This window comes from Martes martes (assembly GCF_963455335.1).
Source record: "Martes martes genome assembly, chromosome: 9".
NCBI lineage: Eukaryota > Metazoa > Chordata > Mammalia > Carnivora > Mustelidae > Martes > Martes martes.
Genome location: NC_137896.1, coordinates 123,879,584 through 123,895,746, shown reverse-complemented (window position 1 = coordinate 123,895,746; position 16,163 = coordinate 123,879,584). Strand labels below are relative to the sequence as shown.

The following is a 16,163-nucleotide window of genomic DNA, read 5'->3' as shown; positions in this document are numbered from 1 at the left end:
GTAAATGACAGATCCGGGATTTGAACTCAAATCTCTACTTACTGCTTAGAAGAAGAAATTTACTTTCCGGGAAGGAAGAAAAGACAGATGCGGGAGACAGTACAGTGATTTCAAACTCATCTCAAATGTATAAAAAACTTGCAAGTACAAAGAACATTTTCTTTCCTCTCTGAACCATCAGTAAGATGATTTGATGCCTGATCACCACCAGAAACTTCAATGTGTCTTCAGTACAAATAAGGACATTCTCTTCACAATCCAACCACTGATGTCGGAAAATAAACATCGATCTCTTACTCCCAGGTCATCTGTAGACCCCGATCGAGTTGTGCAAACTGCCCCAACAATGTTTTCTTCTGTAAGAATCAAGTGTTACATTAAGTTGTCATGTCTTTTAGTCTCCTTTAATGGAATTAATTTGGGGCGCCTAGGTGGCTCAGTCGGTTAAGCATCTGACTCCTGGTTTTAGCTTAGGTCATGATCCCAGGGCTGTGGGACTGAGGCCTGTTTTGGATTTTGCCCTCTGCGGGGAGTCTGAAGATTCTCTTCCTCTGCCCCCTGCCCCAACTTGCATGAGCTCTCTCTCTCAAATAAATAAATCTTTTAAAAGACAATATGGAATTAACTTTAATACAATGTAGGGTAAAGAGAAATCAAGCCTTTGGCGGTCCTTGGCTCTCCAAGGGTTCGGTGGTGAAGTGGATGATGAGAGGTCCCTAGCCACCTCGGATATGAGCCCAGAGGACCACGGGAGCTGCCTCTGGACATTCTCTCTGTCCCTGGCCCAGCACAGCCTGAGGACCACCTGGGGGCGCCGGTTCTGACTCTAGCTTAGACCCTTCACTGGGCGCTAGATAAACCCGTACGAAGACAAACCTTTGACAAGGACCATTCGTGTGGTTGACTGGTACATACAGGAAGAAATGCTTCTGGAAAGTGAATTTCATCCACTGCTTACCAATTTTAATCTTTTCTTTTTTATGATGATGATGCTTAATAATGAAAATAACTATTAGAGCCAATCTGTATTGAGAAGATACTCTCGGCCAAGAATTGCACTAAATGTTTTAATTTTATCACCCCACTTAATTCTTCCAACAATATGAGGCATGCTTTATTATTAATCCTATCTTATAAGGACATTGAGGCATGGAAAATTAGAGAAAGTCGCCTAAAAATCACACCGAGGATGCAGCCTCCAGAATTCTTATACCATATCATCACCTCATACAAATGCATGAGAACATTGAGTCTTTTGTTTAATTCCTAACGAAATAAAATGAACTTTAATCTCCTAAAATCGGATTCTTCCTTCCCTAGAAGAAGTACTGAGAATTAAACAGAGAGACTTTGGCCCGAGTCTAACTCAGGGGGACAGCTGAGCTTACACCCTCCTCCCTCAACACAGAGATCAGGCCGGGCAGTCGTAAGTGCTGGTAAAACATTTATTTTGAAAATTCATTTGGTGATCAGATGATAAACAAAAAATGAGCCCATATTGTTTACTTTATCATTTTACTTTTTGCCATTTTTTAGGCTCGGACAAACCAAAATAAGACACAATGTCATACACGTGGACTTGTGAAATAGGGAGTAATATAAATTCTGCTGAAAGGAAAGCTGGGGATGTTTTTTCTGAGTAGGTGTGATTCAACCATGACTTGCTCGAGGGCTTCAAGTCAGTACAACTGAGCATCTCCTATATGCAAGGCACTTTGGAGACAGGAATCCTAAGCTTCTAACATCAGATTTCCAGAAGGCCTTCCCACACAGAGGCCGATTGGGACTGTGTGTGCAGGCCTGTGCCAATGTGTGTCTCCTGGCTTCTCTCCAGGGCCAAGAGCACTCCTTGCCTGGGGCTTGGCTCTTCCCCTCTGAGAAGTCATTTGCTCGGATGCAGAAGCCATGCCAAGGGACAGTAACTCGTTCAACACTCACCACTGGTTTGGCAGCATATCAGAGCTGAATCTTTCATTGGGGCTTTAGGCTTTGAAAGGAAGGACAACAATCTATTGTTCTTAAGGAATGATAACACCATGAGGGGTCTCCTCTAGGGGAAAACTGAATGTTTCTGATCAGTTGTCAACTATCACTGCTGTCAGTGGGAATTATTGGCTCCTAGGGTCCCATGATTGAGTCATTTTAGGGAAGGCAGAAATACTGTGGGCCTACTCTAGGCTGGAGAACATGCTTCTTCTCTACTGGACCTCAAGGCATCTGGAGAAGGTGAATTCACACAATCCATCATGGCCTGTTTTGGTTCAACAGTCAAACAATTTCTTTCCCACTAACAAAGCCAGGGCGGAAATGCAGAACTCATTTATGGTAATTCTCTCTTCACAGACTGAAAGATGCCCTCTCAAAAATTACTTACTGGAAGATTTTTCAGAAGAAAAGAATCATGACATAGCCAAGAACTCGCTCCTTGATGCCTAGCATAGTATTTGGCTCCGAGCTGGTCCTCAATGTAGTCTCACTGGAAAAATCACAGCAGAAGCAACTTCATGAGGCAGGTACAGGCTGGCTTTGGGACACCCCAGGCCTCTGCATTCTGGCCCTGTAGGAGAGGAGCCTGCCAAGAGCTCACAGCCTGGCAGGCTGGTGCTCAGCACAGAGCTTGGGGCTGTCTCGTGGCGGGAGGTGTAGTCAACAACTCTTACCGAGTTCCCTGGCCCAAGGAATGTCTGGTGAACTTTACTCTCTGTCTGATGAAGAGAGATCAGGAAATCTCACTCCTCAGGGAAGCTTCTCAGAGATGCAGACAAGCAGTGCCTCCCCTGATGCTGGCTCTGCCTGTGGTTCACGACATGCTGCAAGGTAGTATCGGGGTACGGGGGGCACGCAGGTTGTGCCGGTAGCCAGCGGATTCTGATGACCTCAAAGTTAGTCCAGGCTCACCTTCAGCTTCTGTCTTTAAGGGAGACCCAAGTCCGCGTCCGAGATCCACTACTCGTCACTTCCTGCTACTGGAATGTGTGTCCTCATGATCTCATACACTTACGTATCTGACGCCACACTTCACATTCACTGCTCTCTTTCACATTTCCTAGTGCGTGTTTCATAATTTCCTCTAGGAGAGCCTATTCCACATGGTAATTGGATTAAAATCAACTAAATTTAGACTGCCTTTGGTCTGCAAGGATCCTGCCTACTAAAATCAACTGCAGGGTGCCGCTGGGGTATCTCGCGCAAACATAAGGGGTCTTGTTTAGGTCACTGATCACTGTGTTCCCTGAGTCTTGGAAAATGTGCTGTTAAACCTATGGTGTATTTCATTGTGTTTACTTCAGCCGGTGGTATGGGGAGCTAGCTGGGAGCTGATAACAAGCCAAGAGATTTTTTTTTTGTTTTTGTTGTCTAATATCAAACATTAACAATGAACACTTATCTACTAAGGGTGTTACTAAGAGAAGGCACAGCCACTGTTGCTATGTACTAGCTCTCAGTCATGATTCTGCAGGTCAGGACTTAGATTTTGGACAGATCATCCTTTAGCCAGTCAGCTACCATGTCAGCCATTTCCTGCGGAAAACGGAGGATAAAAGCATGAGGGATTTTTTTCTCACAGAGTCGAATATCTCCTTCTGGAAATTCTTTCTTTATGTCTTCATAGTATGCCGTTGGACACCAAGCATCTATAGTTCCATAGTAAAATGTAAGCTAAAAGACAAGACAAAAACATTGTATTAGAAAATATTTTCCTCTTCCAACACAAACATGACACCAGCAACCTGCAATGCTTTGGAAACGGCTCCCATCTCTGGCTCTGCAGGCTAGTCCCAAGGCCCCCTCCAGAGCATGGCTCTCTTGAGGCAGTGACCTTCATGGTGTACGGGAGTGAATTAAGAGGCATCTGATGGAAAGAAATCCATTCCCATATAGGGAGGGAGAGTCCTGTGTGAGAGATCACCCGTGATCCACTAAAAGGATGTGTATATTGAGGCTGGGATGGGCACTGGAGAGATGACTGGTGAGGACGAGGACAAGTTACTGAGATGTAATCACTGAGAGCCTAGTGACCATTCATTACACACCTCACCGTTTCCATGCAGCCACATGGTAGGCGGATGCGATAGGTTTGTTGAATGCATCCAAGATGAATCAGATAGACTCAGGCTTCTCAATGCAGCAGATGAAAAGTGACCAGAACCCTGAGAGTGTCTGTAACATTTCTAAGAACAGGCTTCATGGAGCAGGAGAATGTGCTGATTCAGTGGGCTGGTGACCCAGCCCTACTTCGGGTGACGGCAAGCAGCTGCAGGGAGACACAGCCTCTGTGAAGACATTACTAAGACCCTTACTGGAAACTGACCTAGACCTGTCCATCACACACACACACACACACACACACACACACATACACACACACACACACACATCCCCTGCTTTTCCAAAGTCTGTGTTCTGCTGCTTTGCTTCTCCGAAATACTTATGTTAGTACCTGTTTTTGCCAACTGAAAGAAATCCAAAGAGATTTTTGCTTTTATGAATAAAGGCGAAAAGTGAAAGTAGTGCTCAGTGTTCGTTCGGCAGTGGGCAGGTAGAGAGGCTGCGTGCTGCGTGTGTGTGCACGGCTCCCCTGAGCACCTTCCCCTGGAACCCCATTCCACATCAAGCCACCAGAACTCTGAACTGTGTCTGCAAGCATCTGTGCTTTACCTCGATTTACTCTGTGCACCCACTGGCAAGATGTGTCCTAAGGTATCAGAAAAGCCTACGAGAGCTTATTTTTGGGGTCTGGGACCACTCAAAAATTTTTCTCCATATAGATTAAAGATAACTGCTTCTTTGCTTTATGGCGTTTCAACTTACAAAAGGTTTCACAGGAATGCTCGACTTTGGGATAGTGGGGGAAACCGGAAGTCCCCAGGACTTCACATGATGACGTGACATGATAAGGTCTGCATGGTAGGATATGTACTCTGGCTACAATGGTGACGAGAAACTGGAGGAGTCAAGGTGTGGTGGAGGACAGGATGGGCACGTGTGTTACTGTCCACTGATTCTGCTCTACAGCCATTAAATCCACTAGCTGAATATGGACAGGAGAGACTGCGCTTACAAGAACACTGGTCTTTATTACAATTGCCTTATGACTTAACCAATATTTAAAATGATAGTTAATACTTTATATATTTTTAAGATTTTATTTACTTATTTGACACAGAGAGAGAGATCACAAGTAGGCAGAGAAGCAGGCAGAGAGAGAGGGGGAAACAGGCTCCCTGCTGAGCAGAGAGCCCGATGCAGGACTGGATCCCAGGACCCTGAGATCGTGACCTGAGCTGAAGGCAGAGGCTTAACCCACTGAGCCACCCAGGTGCCCCTAAAAGGATAGTTAATACTTTAAAGAGGAAAATAAGTGATGCAGTAGTCCAGAGAGTCAATTACTAATAGTAAACCTTGAGGTGCAGACTTCCTCTGAATTATGTCATCGAGATTTTTCTGGGTGTCACCTGGGGTTTTAGTTTTGAATGCTGCAAAGGCTCTGTGGCTCACAGGCTGCTCACTTATTTGTTACATCCTCCTGGTTTTTGCTCACTACAACCATTTCTGGGCACTCCAAAGGCCCTAAAGCCGAGATTCATTTTGCCATGGCTCTTAGCAGAATGGGAAGTTCTTCGAGTTGCTGGAGACCAGAGGGCCTGGCAGTGGCCTGGTTCCTTGCTTCGGGGGTCAGTCTCTCCACAGCTCAGGCATGCTGCAACCTCACGGGCAGTGAGCCACTATTTTGGCCAGCAACACCCTGCCACAGCTTCCCTTGAGGTACTGCTGGGAAGACCAGCTGCCTGCAGGCCTTAATTACCTACCAATAAGCCTAATAACTTTAGGTTCTCTCTACACCACACCCTACCCTTACCCATAAGAATATTCTAAATTATATCTGGGAAACAGCGTATGGAGCAGTCATCGTGCCCAGTGGCTCTGCACTTCCTCAGAGTATGAAACGGTGCTGAGAAATCTGGAAATGCTGACTTGGACTTGTGTCCATCAGGGGTGGTCCTCTGCTCCAGCACACTCTCTTGCCGGAAGATTCCTGAACACCGAGCAAGGCTCTCTGGGAGCCCTCGCACCAGCCCAAGCTGATGGTGAAGTCTTGTGAAAAGCCTTACTATGAAAGGGTCACCCAGAAGGAGGGCCAGGCAGAAAGACCTGCCCAGGAGTCTCTCTGGCGAGGAGGACGATCACCACCGTATGCGCCTGCTGCCACTTCTGCCTCATTCTCTTTCTGTGGAGAACTCGGCATTTCCTTTTCAGTGGGGCAAACACCACTTGAAATGCCTCCATTGAAAAGTCCAGGTTGGCGAGGCTCAGCACTAGGGAAACACCATTCCTTCCCTCATGCATGAAAGTGTCAGACAGCTGAGCAGGAATAAGCATGGATCCCAGGGATCCTACACCTACCTACACCAAGAGACCAGTCGTATCCAAGCAGTTACGCGCATGTGCTGCCCAAGGCATGTACTAGGAACCTTAACACTAAGTGTTCAAGCCGGTGTAGTAGTAAGGATTCCAGATTTCCCATATGTTCATCAAATTTTATTTCTCAATCCTCCATGGCTAGTCACCATTTAGAGTGGGCTAGATTTTGTTAAATCTCTAAGTGATGGTGGGGTAAGGTCTTTTTTTCCCCCTGTAATTCTTCTTTGGACTATATTCACGAAGGGCCCTCTATGAAAATCTTGGCTTACATATAAAACACATGGCTATTCTAATGCCTTTACTTACACTGGCTCAAGATACTTCCCGTCCCTATAGATTACAAGTCACAGGCAATAGATCTGAACAGAAAACTCTGCATCTGTAACCCTAAACAGGAAACTGAAAAAGGATGGGGTGTGTAGAGGTCCTGGTGGGGGGTGGGGGGCAGACAGGTGAAGTAAAAAGAAAGAAAGAACTGGACACCGAAGCCTGGTCGTTAAGAGTGTATACTGCTCTATGTCGCTTCGTCAAAGCAAATTTCTATCACGACACATAATAATGAACCGATAAAAACTGAGAATAATGTGCTAAGCCCTGGACTCAAGGAGTCCTCACAACAACACTCTGAGGGAGGCATTTTATCCCTATTTGATAGAAAAGGAAACTGAGGCTTAGTGGGAGTACCTTGCTTAAGTTCAAACAATTAGTGGGTTGTAAAGCTGGGTTATAAATCCAGGGACAACATTCCTGATCAGTTCTTTTTACTACCCTCTACAATTAACAAAGAATTGACCCATGTTATGAAAACATATAAACCTAAAGATTGGGGGTGAGGGGAGGGTCTTAAACTGGCTTTAAAAACTGAGTGTGGCCAGCAAGGGTAGGAGCACACCCAACATCTGTACTTTTTTGGGGGGGGAGGGGTAAAGATTTATTTATTTATTTGAGAGAGAATGACAAGAGAGAGACAGCACAAGCAGGGAGGAGAGGGAGAAGCAGGCTCTCCACTGAGCAGGGAGCCTGACACAGGGCTTGATCCCAGGACCCTGGGACCATGACCTGAGCCGAAGGCAGCCGTTTAACTGACTGAGCCACCCAGGCGCCCCCAAACGCCTCTACCTATAGGTTTCCTCACCGTCTATGCAGTTCCAGAGTGCTAAGTGTCATGGGTGGGATAACTGCCAGGAAATTACCAGAATTGTTACCTGAGAATCTCAGGCTATCAGCGGCACTTTTAAATTTAAAGGGTTGTTAGAAGATAAATTATTTCCTGTAGTTTCTTTCTCCTTGGCACCGGTTTTGATACGCATGAGAGTTGATAAAAAGTACATATTTTTGAATGGAAATTATTCTGTGTTTCCAAATTGCTGTCATGTTAAGTAATTCACTTCTCTATTAAACACAAAATTTAATTTTCCCAGTTGTTGTACATTTTGACTTCTCAGGACTGCTTTTTGCTTTTCTTCACGTGTTTTCTGTGGCAAGGTGGAATTACGGTTACAATAGTCCCTGCGCTCACAGATGTATTTTCCTTTAGCTTTTCAGTGCACCCCTAAGGAGATCTGTCCCTGCAGAAATGTCTCTACCAATTGTTGTAGTTTGCCACCATACAAAAACCACATTTGTCTTTTCTCATGTGGGTGTTTTTTTCTCTCACTTTTTGCTGCTGAAACTCACAGACTCAAAGCAGTCCCACCAAAAATGACTCTAACCCTATTTCCCATCTGGTATTGGCGAAGTGGTTGAAATTCACAAGTGAGTAAAACAGCTCTGGCCTGGAGAAGCTGCCAGACTAGGGAAAAACACAGGCAAGTACAAACTGGCCCTTCAACACAACAGGCAGAAAGAGAGGAACTGTTATAGGAGCCCAACATAGAAAAATCAGAATTCTGCCCTGAAGGGGTCAACAAAGCTTGGTTTTACTACACATTTTGAGTTGCTGGCTTTTATGCATTATGAACAGAGGATTTATTTTAAGAGCAAAAGAAATGCTAGAAATCATCTTATGACCTAAGTTTATATTTTTGATTTAGCTAATAACTAACAAAAAATCACTTTCAGTGACATATCATAAAATACATTTTTTAGAGCACTTGGTTTTTTTTTTTAAAGAAAAATTCATTTATTCATTTATTTGAAAGACAGAGAATGAGAGAGAGAGAGCACAAGATGGGGGAGAGCCAGAGGGAGAAGCAGACTACCTGCTGAGCAGGGAGCCCAACGTGGGGCTTGATCCTGGGACTCCGGGATCATGACCTGAGCCGAAGGGAGCTACTCAACTGACTGAGCCACGCAGGTGCCCCAACATATCTTAAAATATTAAACATGAAAAAATCCACAAAAGTCTCTATGCGGTGATGCATGTGCCCCCCCCCCCGCCCCAGGAATACTATTCAGCTATAAAAAGGAAGGAAATCCTGCTATTTGTGACAATATGGGTGGAGCCTGAAGGCATTATGTTAAGTGAAGTAAATCAGAGAAAGACAAATAATGTGTGATTTCACTTGTAGGTGGAATCTATAAAAAACCCACATCAATAACAACTCTTAGAAACAGAGAACATACTGGTAGTTTCCAGAGATGGGGGGTGGGGGGTGGAAGGATTGGGTAAAGGTGGTCAAAAGGTACAAACTTCCGGTTATAAGATGAGTAAGTCCTGGGGATCTAATGCACAGCATGGTGATTATAGTTAACAGTATTCTACTGTATACCTAAAAGCTGCTAAGACAAGTAGGCCTTAAAAGTTTCCATCGTAAGACATTTAAATTTATAACTATGTGAGGTGATTATGTTAACTAAACTTATTGTGGTAATCATTTCATAATATATACATATACCAAATTCATTATGTTGTATACCTTAAACTAACACAATGTTTGGTGTCAATTATATATTGATAAAACTGGGGAAAAAAATCTCTATTTATATTACTTCTCTTTATTCAACAATCCAGTAGGACTATAGGCATTACAGGAAACACAGGTCTAATAAAAGGAAGTTTTTCATAGTCTCAGAATGTTATTTATTTATTTAATTTTATTTATGTATTCATTCACTTCATAAATTTATTTATTCATTTTGTCAACCTTACGGATAAGTGAAATTTGAGAAGCTCCTTAGAACATGGTTGACCGTGTAGCCAAGTTTGGTATAAACTAGTTCTTGGCGGTTAAATGTATCGAACTTCCTCTCTTCCAGTGGTTTTTGGGCAACCTGTCTCATGATCCAGTGTAGGCTGAGCCGAGGGGTAAATGGCGTTTCAAGGCAACTCAGAGTGACAGGGCTTCTCATAAAGCCTTCATGTTCTGTTATGGTAAAATAATCTGTGAGAGCTCATGATGCCGTTACGGGGGAGAGCAGTGCAGTGGGTGCAGGGTCGAGCGCTCAGGCTCCAAGCCATAGCTGCCTTGACTGGAATCTTGATTCTTCCATTTCTTAGCGTTGTTACCTTGGGCAAGTTTCTCAGCCTCTCTGTGCCTAATTCCTTCCCTGTAAAGTGGGGACAGAACAGCTACCTTGTGGGTGGTAAGGATTAGAAAACAAGCATATCAGAGACTGGACGTATAGTAAGCACTCGAAAGGGGAGCTGCTCTTCTACTGGTGATGATGATGAAGACAAAGGGATCTCCTGTGGGGGGAACATCTGTCCAGGGTCTTCCCTATAGCGGGAGTTGTGCTCAGGTCAGAGGAAAAAGCAGCCACTTGACCTTAAATTAATTTTTAAAAAAATATATTTTCTTCTGATAAGCTGCTTTTGATATGTCAGGATCAGAAAATATTTAAGTTTTATACACTTTCTTCTTTTAAAAGGATTTATTTTTTGTGGGCGGGGGGAGGAGGGGCAGAGGGAGAAAGAGGGAATCTCAGACAGACGCCCTGCCAAGCATGGAACCTGACACAGGGCTGGATCCCGTGACCGCGAGATCATGACCTGAGCTGAAATCAGGAGTCAGTTGCTTCAACTCACGGAGCCACCCAGGCATCCCTATATACTTTCTTTAAGGCTAAAACAAAGCATTTTATTATATATATTATTATCATGTAGCTCTCTACACTCTCTACACACACACACACACACACACACACACACACACACAAACATGTGTGCACACACACGCTGTATTCCCTTGAGAAGATCACGGGGAATATACTGGAAAGACATTGGTTGGAAGATCCAAGATTAGTCGCCAACCAAATACGCCGTGAGGCACAGGCCCCGTCGTCAAGCCACCACTCACGCTCGGCTCGCTAGGGTGACTCTCGTTTACTTTTACTTATTAATGAGACCTGCAGCCCACACTGCCGTGCCATCTGGGTATTCCTGGTCGAGTGTCTTCCAAAATAAAGGACGGCACCAGTATTCGGAGGCTGCCGCTTCCCCTCCTGGTCGGGTGCCCGGGGGGAGCCCCTGGGCTCCGGCAGCAGCAGAGGTAAGGCCTCCTGCTTTCCCGGGCCGCACAGGGACTCCGCTGCCAGCATTCCACAAAGGCTGCAGCTCCCTGCGTGCCCAGCGCGTGAACAAGCCCACTTCTTTAGAGAGAGTCCTGAGCTGTCACGCTGGCGGCAGGGGAAGCCGCGGCATCATCTCGACAGTAACCGGAGCAGCGGTGTAGATGCTCAGGGAGCTCAGGAAACACATTGTTTCCTTCGTGCTCTGAGAAGTCAGAAAAATTGTCATTCCTGCTTTCTCCACGTTTCCTCTCCTTCTCAGAAATAACTGCCACCTGACAGGTTTGGGTTTGTCTGCGGTTTTTGTTTTGTTTATGACCAAAGAAGCCAAAGATCAGATACAAAGCAGGGTCCAATTAGTACCCCAAGTGCCCCAAGGATTCCCACTGCTCCTTGAGGTGCCTGCAGAGGGAAGAGGGCTCAGTGGTCATAAAGTACTCCCAAGGGGTCAAATTTGTACCCGGACACCTAGTTACCTCCCAGCTAGATCTCCCTGTCCTGCTTTATTTCCCTGTTTGTATCCTCTCCTCCCCGCCACTTTCTGAGGCTCAGGGTACTGAGCCTTCTGCATGCACCCACTCCTGCAGAGAAGCCAGGGCAGGCTGCTGCCTTCCCTCTTGGACAGGACAGTCGGACCCTCCACCCTCAGAGGCCTATTCTGGAACATAAGCCTCTTTCCCGTTATTTAAAAATCACATTCCTCTTGGGAACAGAGGGACAGCAGTCACAAAGCTTTACAATTTCACTGCAGTCTTTCTGAGCAACGCTTTTTAGGAACTTGAAGAATTGCTAAAGAAAGGGAGACAGTTTAGGAAATTCACTTTCCAATTTACCTTGTTTCCTTTCTTCCTTTTATCCATAATTGGCTCAATTATCATTCTTGAGAACATGAGAATTAAAATTCCCAAAGATGAAGAAACGTGGCTGGGGATGGAGGAGACAACACAACCCTTTATGACCACTGAGCCCTTTTCCCTCTGCAGGCACCTCGGGGAGCACTGGGAATTGAGGCACCAAAGGGAGAGGGGGAGGAGGCAGGCTGGTGGGTGACCGACTGGACCCCTCTCCAGTGGGACAACAACAGGCCTGCAGAGTGAGGCTCTCTCTTTCCTGGGTGACTCAAGTGTAAAGGGCCAGAACACACTCACTCCTAAAGGTAGTGGACCAGCTAGTGACCAGCTTTGTCTCTTTCTTACCCAGGACTAGCGTAAGAAGCTGACCCGAGGTGTCAATTTTCTTCTGGCGAGGCTACAGAGTCTGAGGCATCGGGAACAAATTTATCCCCTTGTGTTTCTGTTTCTTCCTGGTCATATGCCTCTGGAAACTAGCAGATGTGCTGAAGGGTCTTGTTTAACTAACTTAGAGAATTGGCCAAGTTCAGCTCATCTGAATTCTCTGCACGAGGGTACTGGACCAAGTCCTGGTAAAAATTAAGTACTCCTGTGGTTCCCTTTACCACTGTTCATTCCCATCCAACATCTCCCCTAGGCATCTCAAGGGGAGCAGTGTCTGTGATCTAGAACGGGGCTGGGACATTCCAGAGTCTCTTGGCTCTATATTTAATATCACTGAAATCTTTTGCTACAGAATGAAAATATCTGGGAAGGAGTGTGTGGGGGGAGAAGTTAAGCAAATAGTCTTTTGAAAGCACTCAGAGGCATATCTAGGATATAACTAGCTTTATAATAATAATAATAAACTTCTTTGAATGCTTAGTATATGCCAGATACTCTTGGAAGGTCTTTATATGAATTACAGCATTATATTTTTGGAACAAATGTATGATACTAGATACTATTATCAAACCATTTTATTGATGAAAAAAGGAGGCACAGTGAGGTCACATAACTTAGTCAAGGTTCCATAAGGAAGCGAGTGGTAGCGCTGGGGTTTGAACCTCAGGCTGTGACTCAGAAGACTGCTCCCCAGTACACACCAGCTTCTTTCAACCACGCTCCCCTGGAGAACTCAGGGTACGCTAACACAAGTGACTAAGATGAAGCTCTCAAGGTCAAAATGATTGAGATAAAGACAAATATACGTATTTCCAGGATGATTATGACATTCCGAATAGGTTTCAAATGAAACAGGCAGAACTAACACAATCAGTTTCAGACCGCGGTGCGGCGGAAGGCGGTCGGGGTTAGCTGGTCCAGGCGGCACTTCCTACGCTCTGCTAAGCAGGACGTGCGCATGTCTGAAGGATTTGCACGCCCCAATCTGCAAACAACTGCACAGGGTTTCTTCCCCAAGGCAACAGGCACCTCTGGGCTCAGGTGGGCCAAGAAAAGAGCCATGGCGGAGGAGTTCCCGTTCCTGAGGGCGTTCTGCCCCTTTCCCAAACCACCCTGTCACCCTGGCCTGGCCCTCTGGGGGCAGGGCCGGCACCACTTTGCAGGTGGTCCCTCGATGGCTGCCCGCCTTTGTCACAGAGCTGCACCTCGTGTGTTCTTGCTGGGAACGACCTGAGACCCCTGCTGCCTGATAGTGAAGTTCAGATCCGGGCTGGCAGTAGCACACACCAGCTGTTTCCATACGCCTAGGCCAGAGATGGTCACGGCAGTTTAGAATTTCCCTCCTAAGTGAGTTTTAAATGAAAACTTCAAGTTTCTAAACCAAACACTAATTCACTTTTCTGTGAATGAGACATACATTCCCTTACAGTTTAGAACAATGACAGAACAAGGGAATGCGGACCTCTTTGCCTCAGACACACCAGGTGCCTCATAAAGCATTACATACCCCAGGGGTTCCCAAAAGAATTGGGATTGGGGTGCGGAAAAGGTAGAGCTGATTCTCTTACTTGGGTTTATTCTATCCCCTCCAACTCCTGTCTTGTTCGTTAGCTCCTCTACTTCCAACCTTTCAAGCTCTGCTCTCTCAAGGATCAATCTTTGGATGTCTTCTCTCCACATACTACTTCCTTTTGTTACAGTTATCCAGGCTCACGGCTTCAAGTCTATCGTCATTATATCCGAATAGAAATTCTGCCCCGACCACCATTCTAAGCTTCACACGTGTCGGCTTGGTGGTCCCACAGCTCTCTCAGACAAAGTACCCACAGGAACTACTTTCTCAACCACCTCCCACGACTTGCTGGTACTTACCCCACATCCCTTAGCTTATACCGATCTCAATACAGAGACATAATCTGAGACGCTTCCTTCTCTAGTCTCTCATGTCCTATTAGTATAAGTGCTTCTGCTTCCTATATCTTCCCTATCCTCCCTCCTCTCCGCCCCCATCCCACTGCCTCAGTCCTCGTAAAAGCTTTTCGAGTGATCTCCCTATCTCAAATCTCTTCTGCTCCAATATTTTCCATACATCCCCCGCCACCCCAATAATCCCTCTCACTTGTTAACCCAGCCACATTCTTAGGGCTGACTGAGGTGAACTGGTCGCTTTCAACGGGCTGGCGGTTCATGGATGGCATCGGCTCAGATGAGTAAGTGGCTGTCAGGCAGTGAACAAACATTTTGTATATCACCTTGATCATTACCCCTTTGCTGAGACCATGCACTACTTCCCCCACAGCTCAAAATAACCTCATCTTCTTAGCGTAGCATTTCATGGCTTCTTATTCTCTGGCTAGCGCTCAAGCCACACCATCATGCTGCCTCACCCTGTCTGGTGTCTCGAGTAGGGCTTCCTCACTGGGGGTCTATGGGTCCACATGGGTTCATGTGGATGCGGTGACAGTGGGGGAGGGGTAATGTAAACTTGCTTGGGAAAAAAGATGACATCTTTATTTTTGCCAACCTCTAACTATAACTTAGTATTTCCTTCAGTTAGGAATACAGGCAACAAACAATAGTTGAGTAACATCTATATTTTGTTACCTTTAAAATTATGGAAATTTTCAAATCACAGAAAAGTTGGTGAAGATAACTAAAAAGTTATTTGTGCTCACCGCTACAAATTTACAATACTAATTCTGACTGCTATTATATCTCATTATTTAATGTGTTAATAAAAGTGCACAAACTATACACCACAAATCTGTTTTTAAGTTATTGTGATAACTATACTTCAATATAATTGCTTTTTTTGGTAGTAATTTCATGTATTTATTTTATGCACTTTGAAACGTTACTCTGAGTAGGGGTCCACGCATGAGAGGGCCAAACAGACCCATGGCACAAAAGAGGCTTAGAATCTCTACCTTGATGGCTTCCCCATCCATCTATCCATGCATCCAGTACACAATTAATTATTAACTCCACAGGTGTCATACATTGTTCTGAGTCTTTAAGATACCAAGATGAGAAAAAACATAGTTCCTGACCTGTAGATAGACAAGAGGGGCAAACTAACCTCTTAAATACTGTGCAAAAAAGGCAATATTATAAACTACACAGGGAACCAGGAAAGCTGGGGGAGGGACAGCTAACCAAAACCAGGGGCTGGGGGAGGCCTCCTGGAGATGACAATGGAGCCAAGTTTCAAAGGACAGGTAGGATTCAGTCAGATAAAGACAGAACACAGTCTATGATGCCACAGGTTTCTTGGAAAGAACTGTGAGTCTGGGATATTTGCTCCAAGAAAGGGAAGCAACTCTATGTAGTATTAAAGCCGTGCTAATAAATGCAACTGATACCATGTACGAAGTCTCTAGACCTGGGAGGGCGGGCAGGCAGGCAGGCAGGCAGGCTGGCAATCAGCCCAGTAGATTTTTCAGAGTTAAAAAGGCCCACTTTCCTCAAGAAGATAAAAAGTGGACACGTGGACAATGGAAATCCAGTGGTGGAAAATCTGAATGTAGAACCAAAGCCTGTACGATAGTTTTCTAGGGGATCAGAAAAAATCCCTAAGCCATCCACGTGATGTAGTAGACTTTTAGACCAACTTGCTTGTGGCTTCCTGACTAGATGGCACAAAGACACATTTTTCAGCATTCCTTTAAAATTTGTTGAATAATTGAGATACCTTCAAGTATTTTTGCAACAAAATATGTGGGGCTCACGGAGTCTTCACACTGGACAGTCCTGGGTAGGTATATAGTTTTTGACCGCCTCTGTTTGGGGCTGAAATGGGACAGAGTATCCTTGACTAGAGTATCCAGAAACGGGTATGTCTCGTCTTGGGAATTGGTTTTCAAGTTGAACAACATATCAGGATTGTTTGGAAGGCAATGCCCACCACTTTCCTAAAACTACGTGCCCTTTCGACTTTCCTTATTTTCTCAAGCAGACTGGGACGTATGTTGATTCAACTTTTACCAATATTAAATTACAGCATGTTTCCTCTTTTTTCATTACAGAAACAAAAAGTTGCAATAAACTTCCTGTCTC

The 16,163-nt window shown here is 45.1% G+C and overlaps 1 protein-coding gene across 2 annotated transcripts in view; it reads right to left on the bottom strand.

Moving 5' to 3' along the window:
- Nucleotides 1-1,434: 1,434 nt before the first annotated feature.
- The window catches only part of LDAH (lipid droplet associated hydrolase), a 108,150-nt gene continuing 93,421 nt past the window's right edge, over nucleotides 1,435-16,163 (bottom strand). For both annotated transcript variants that reach the window (XM_080814595.1, XM_080814594.1), the window contains exon 7: nucleotides 1,435-3,660. In XM_080814595.1, coding sequence (XP_080670721.1) covers nucleotides 3,469-3,660 — 192 coding nt within the window. In that variant the 3' untranslated portion in view covers nucleotides 1,435-3,468. The remainder of the gene's footprint in view (nucleotides 3,661-16,163) is intronic.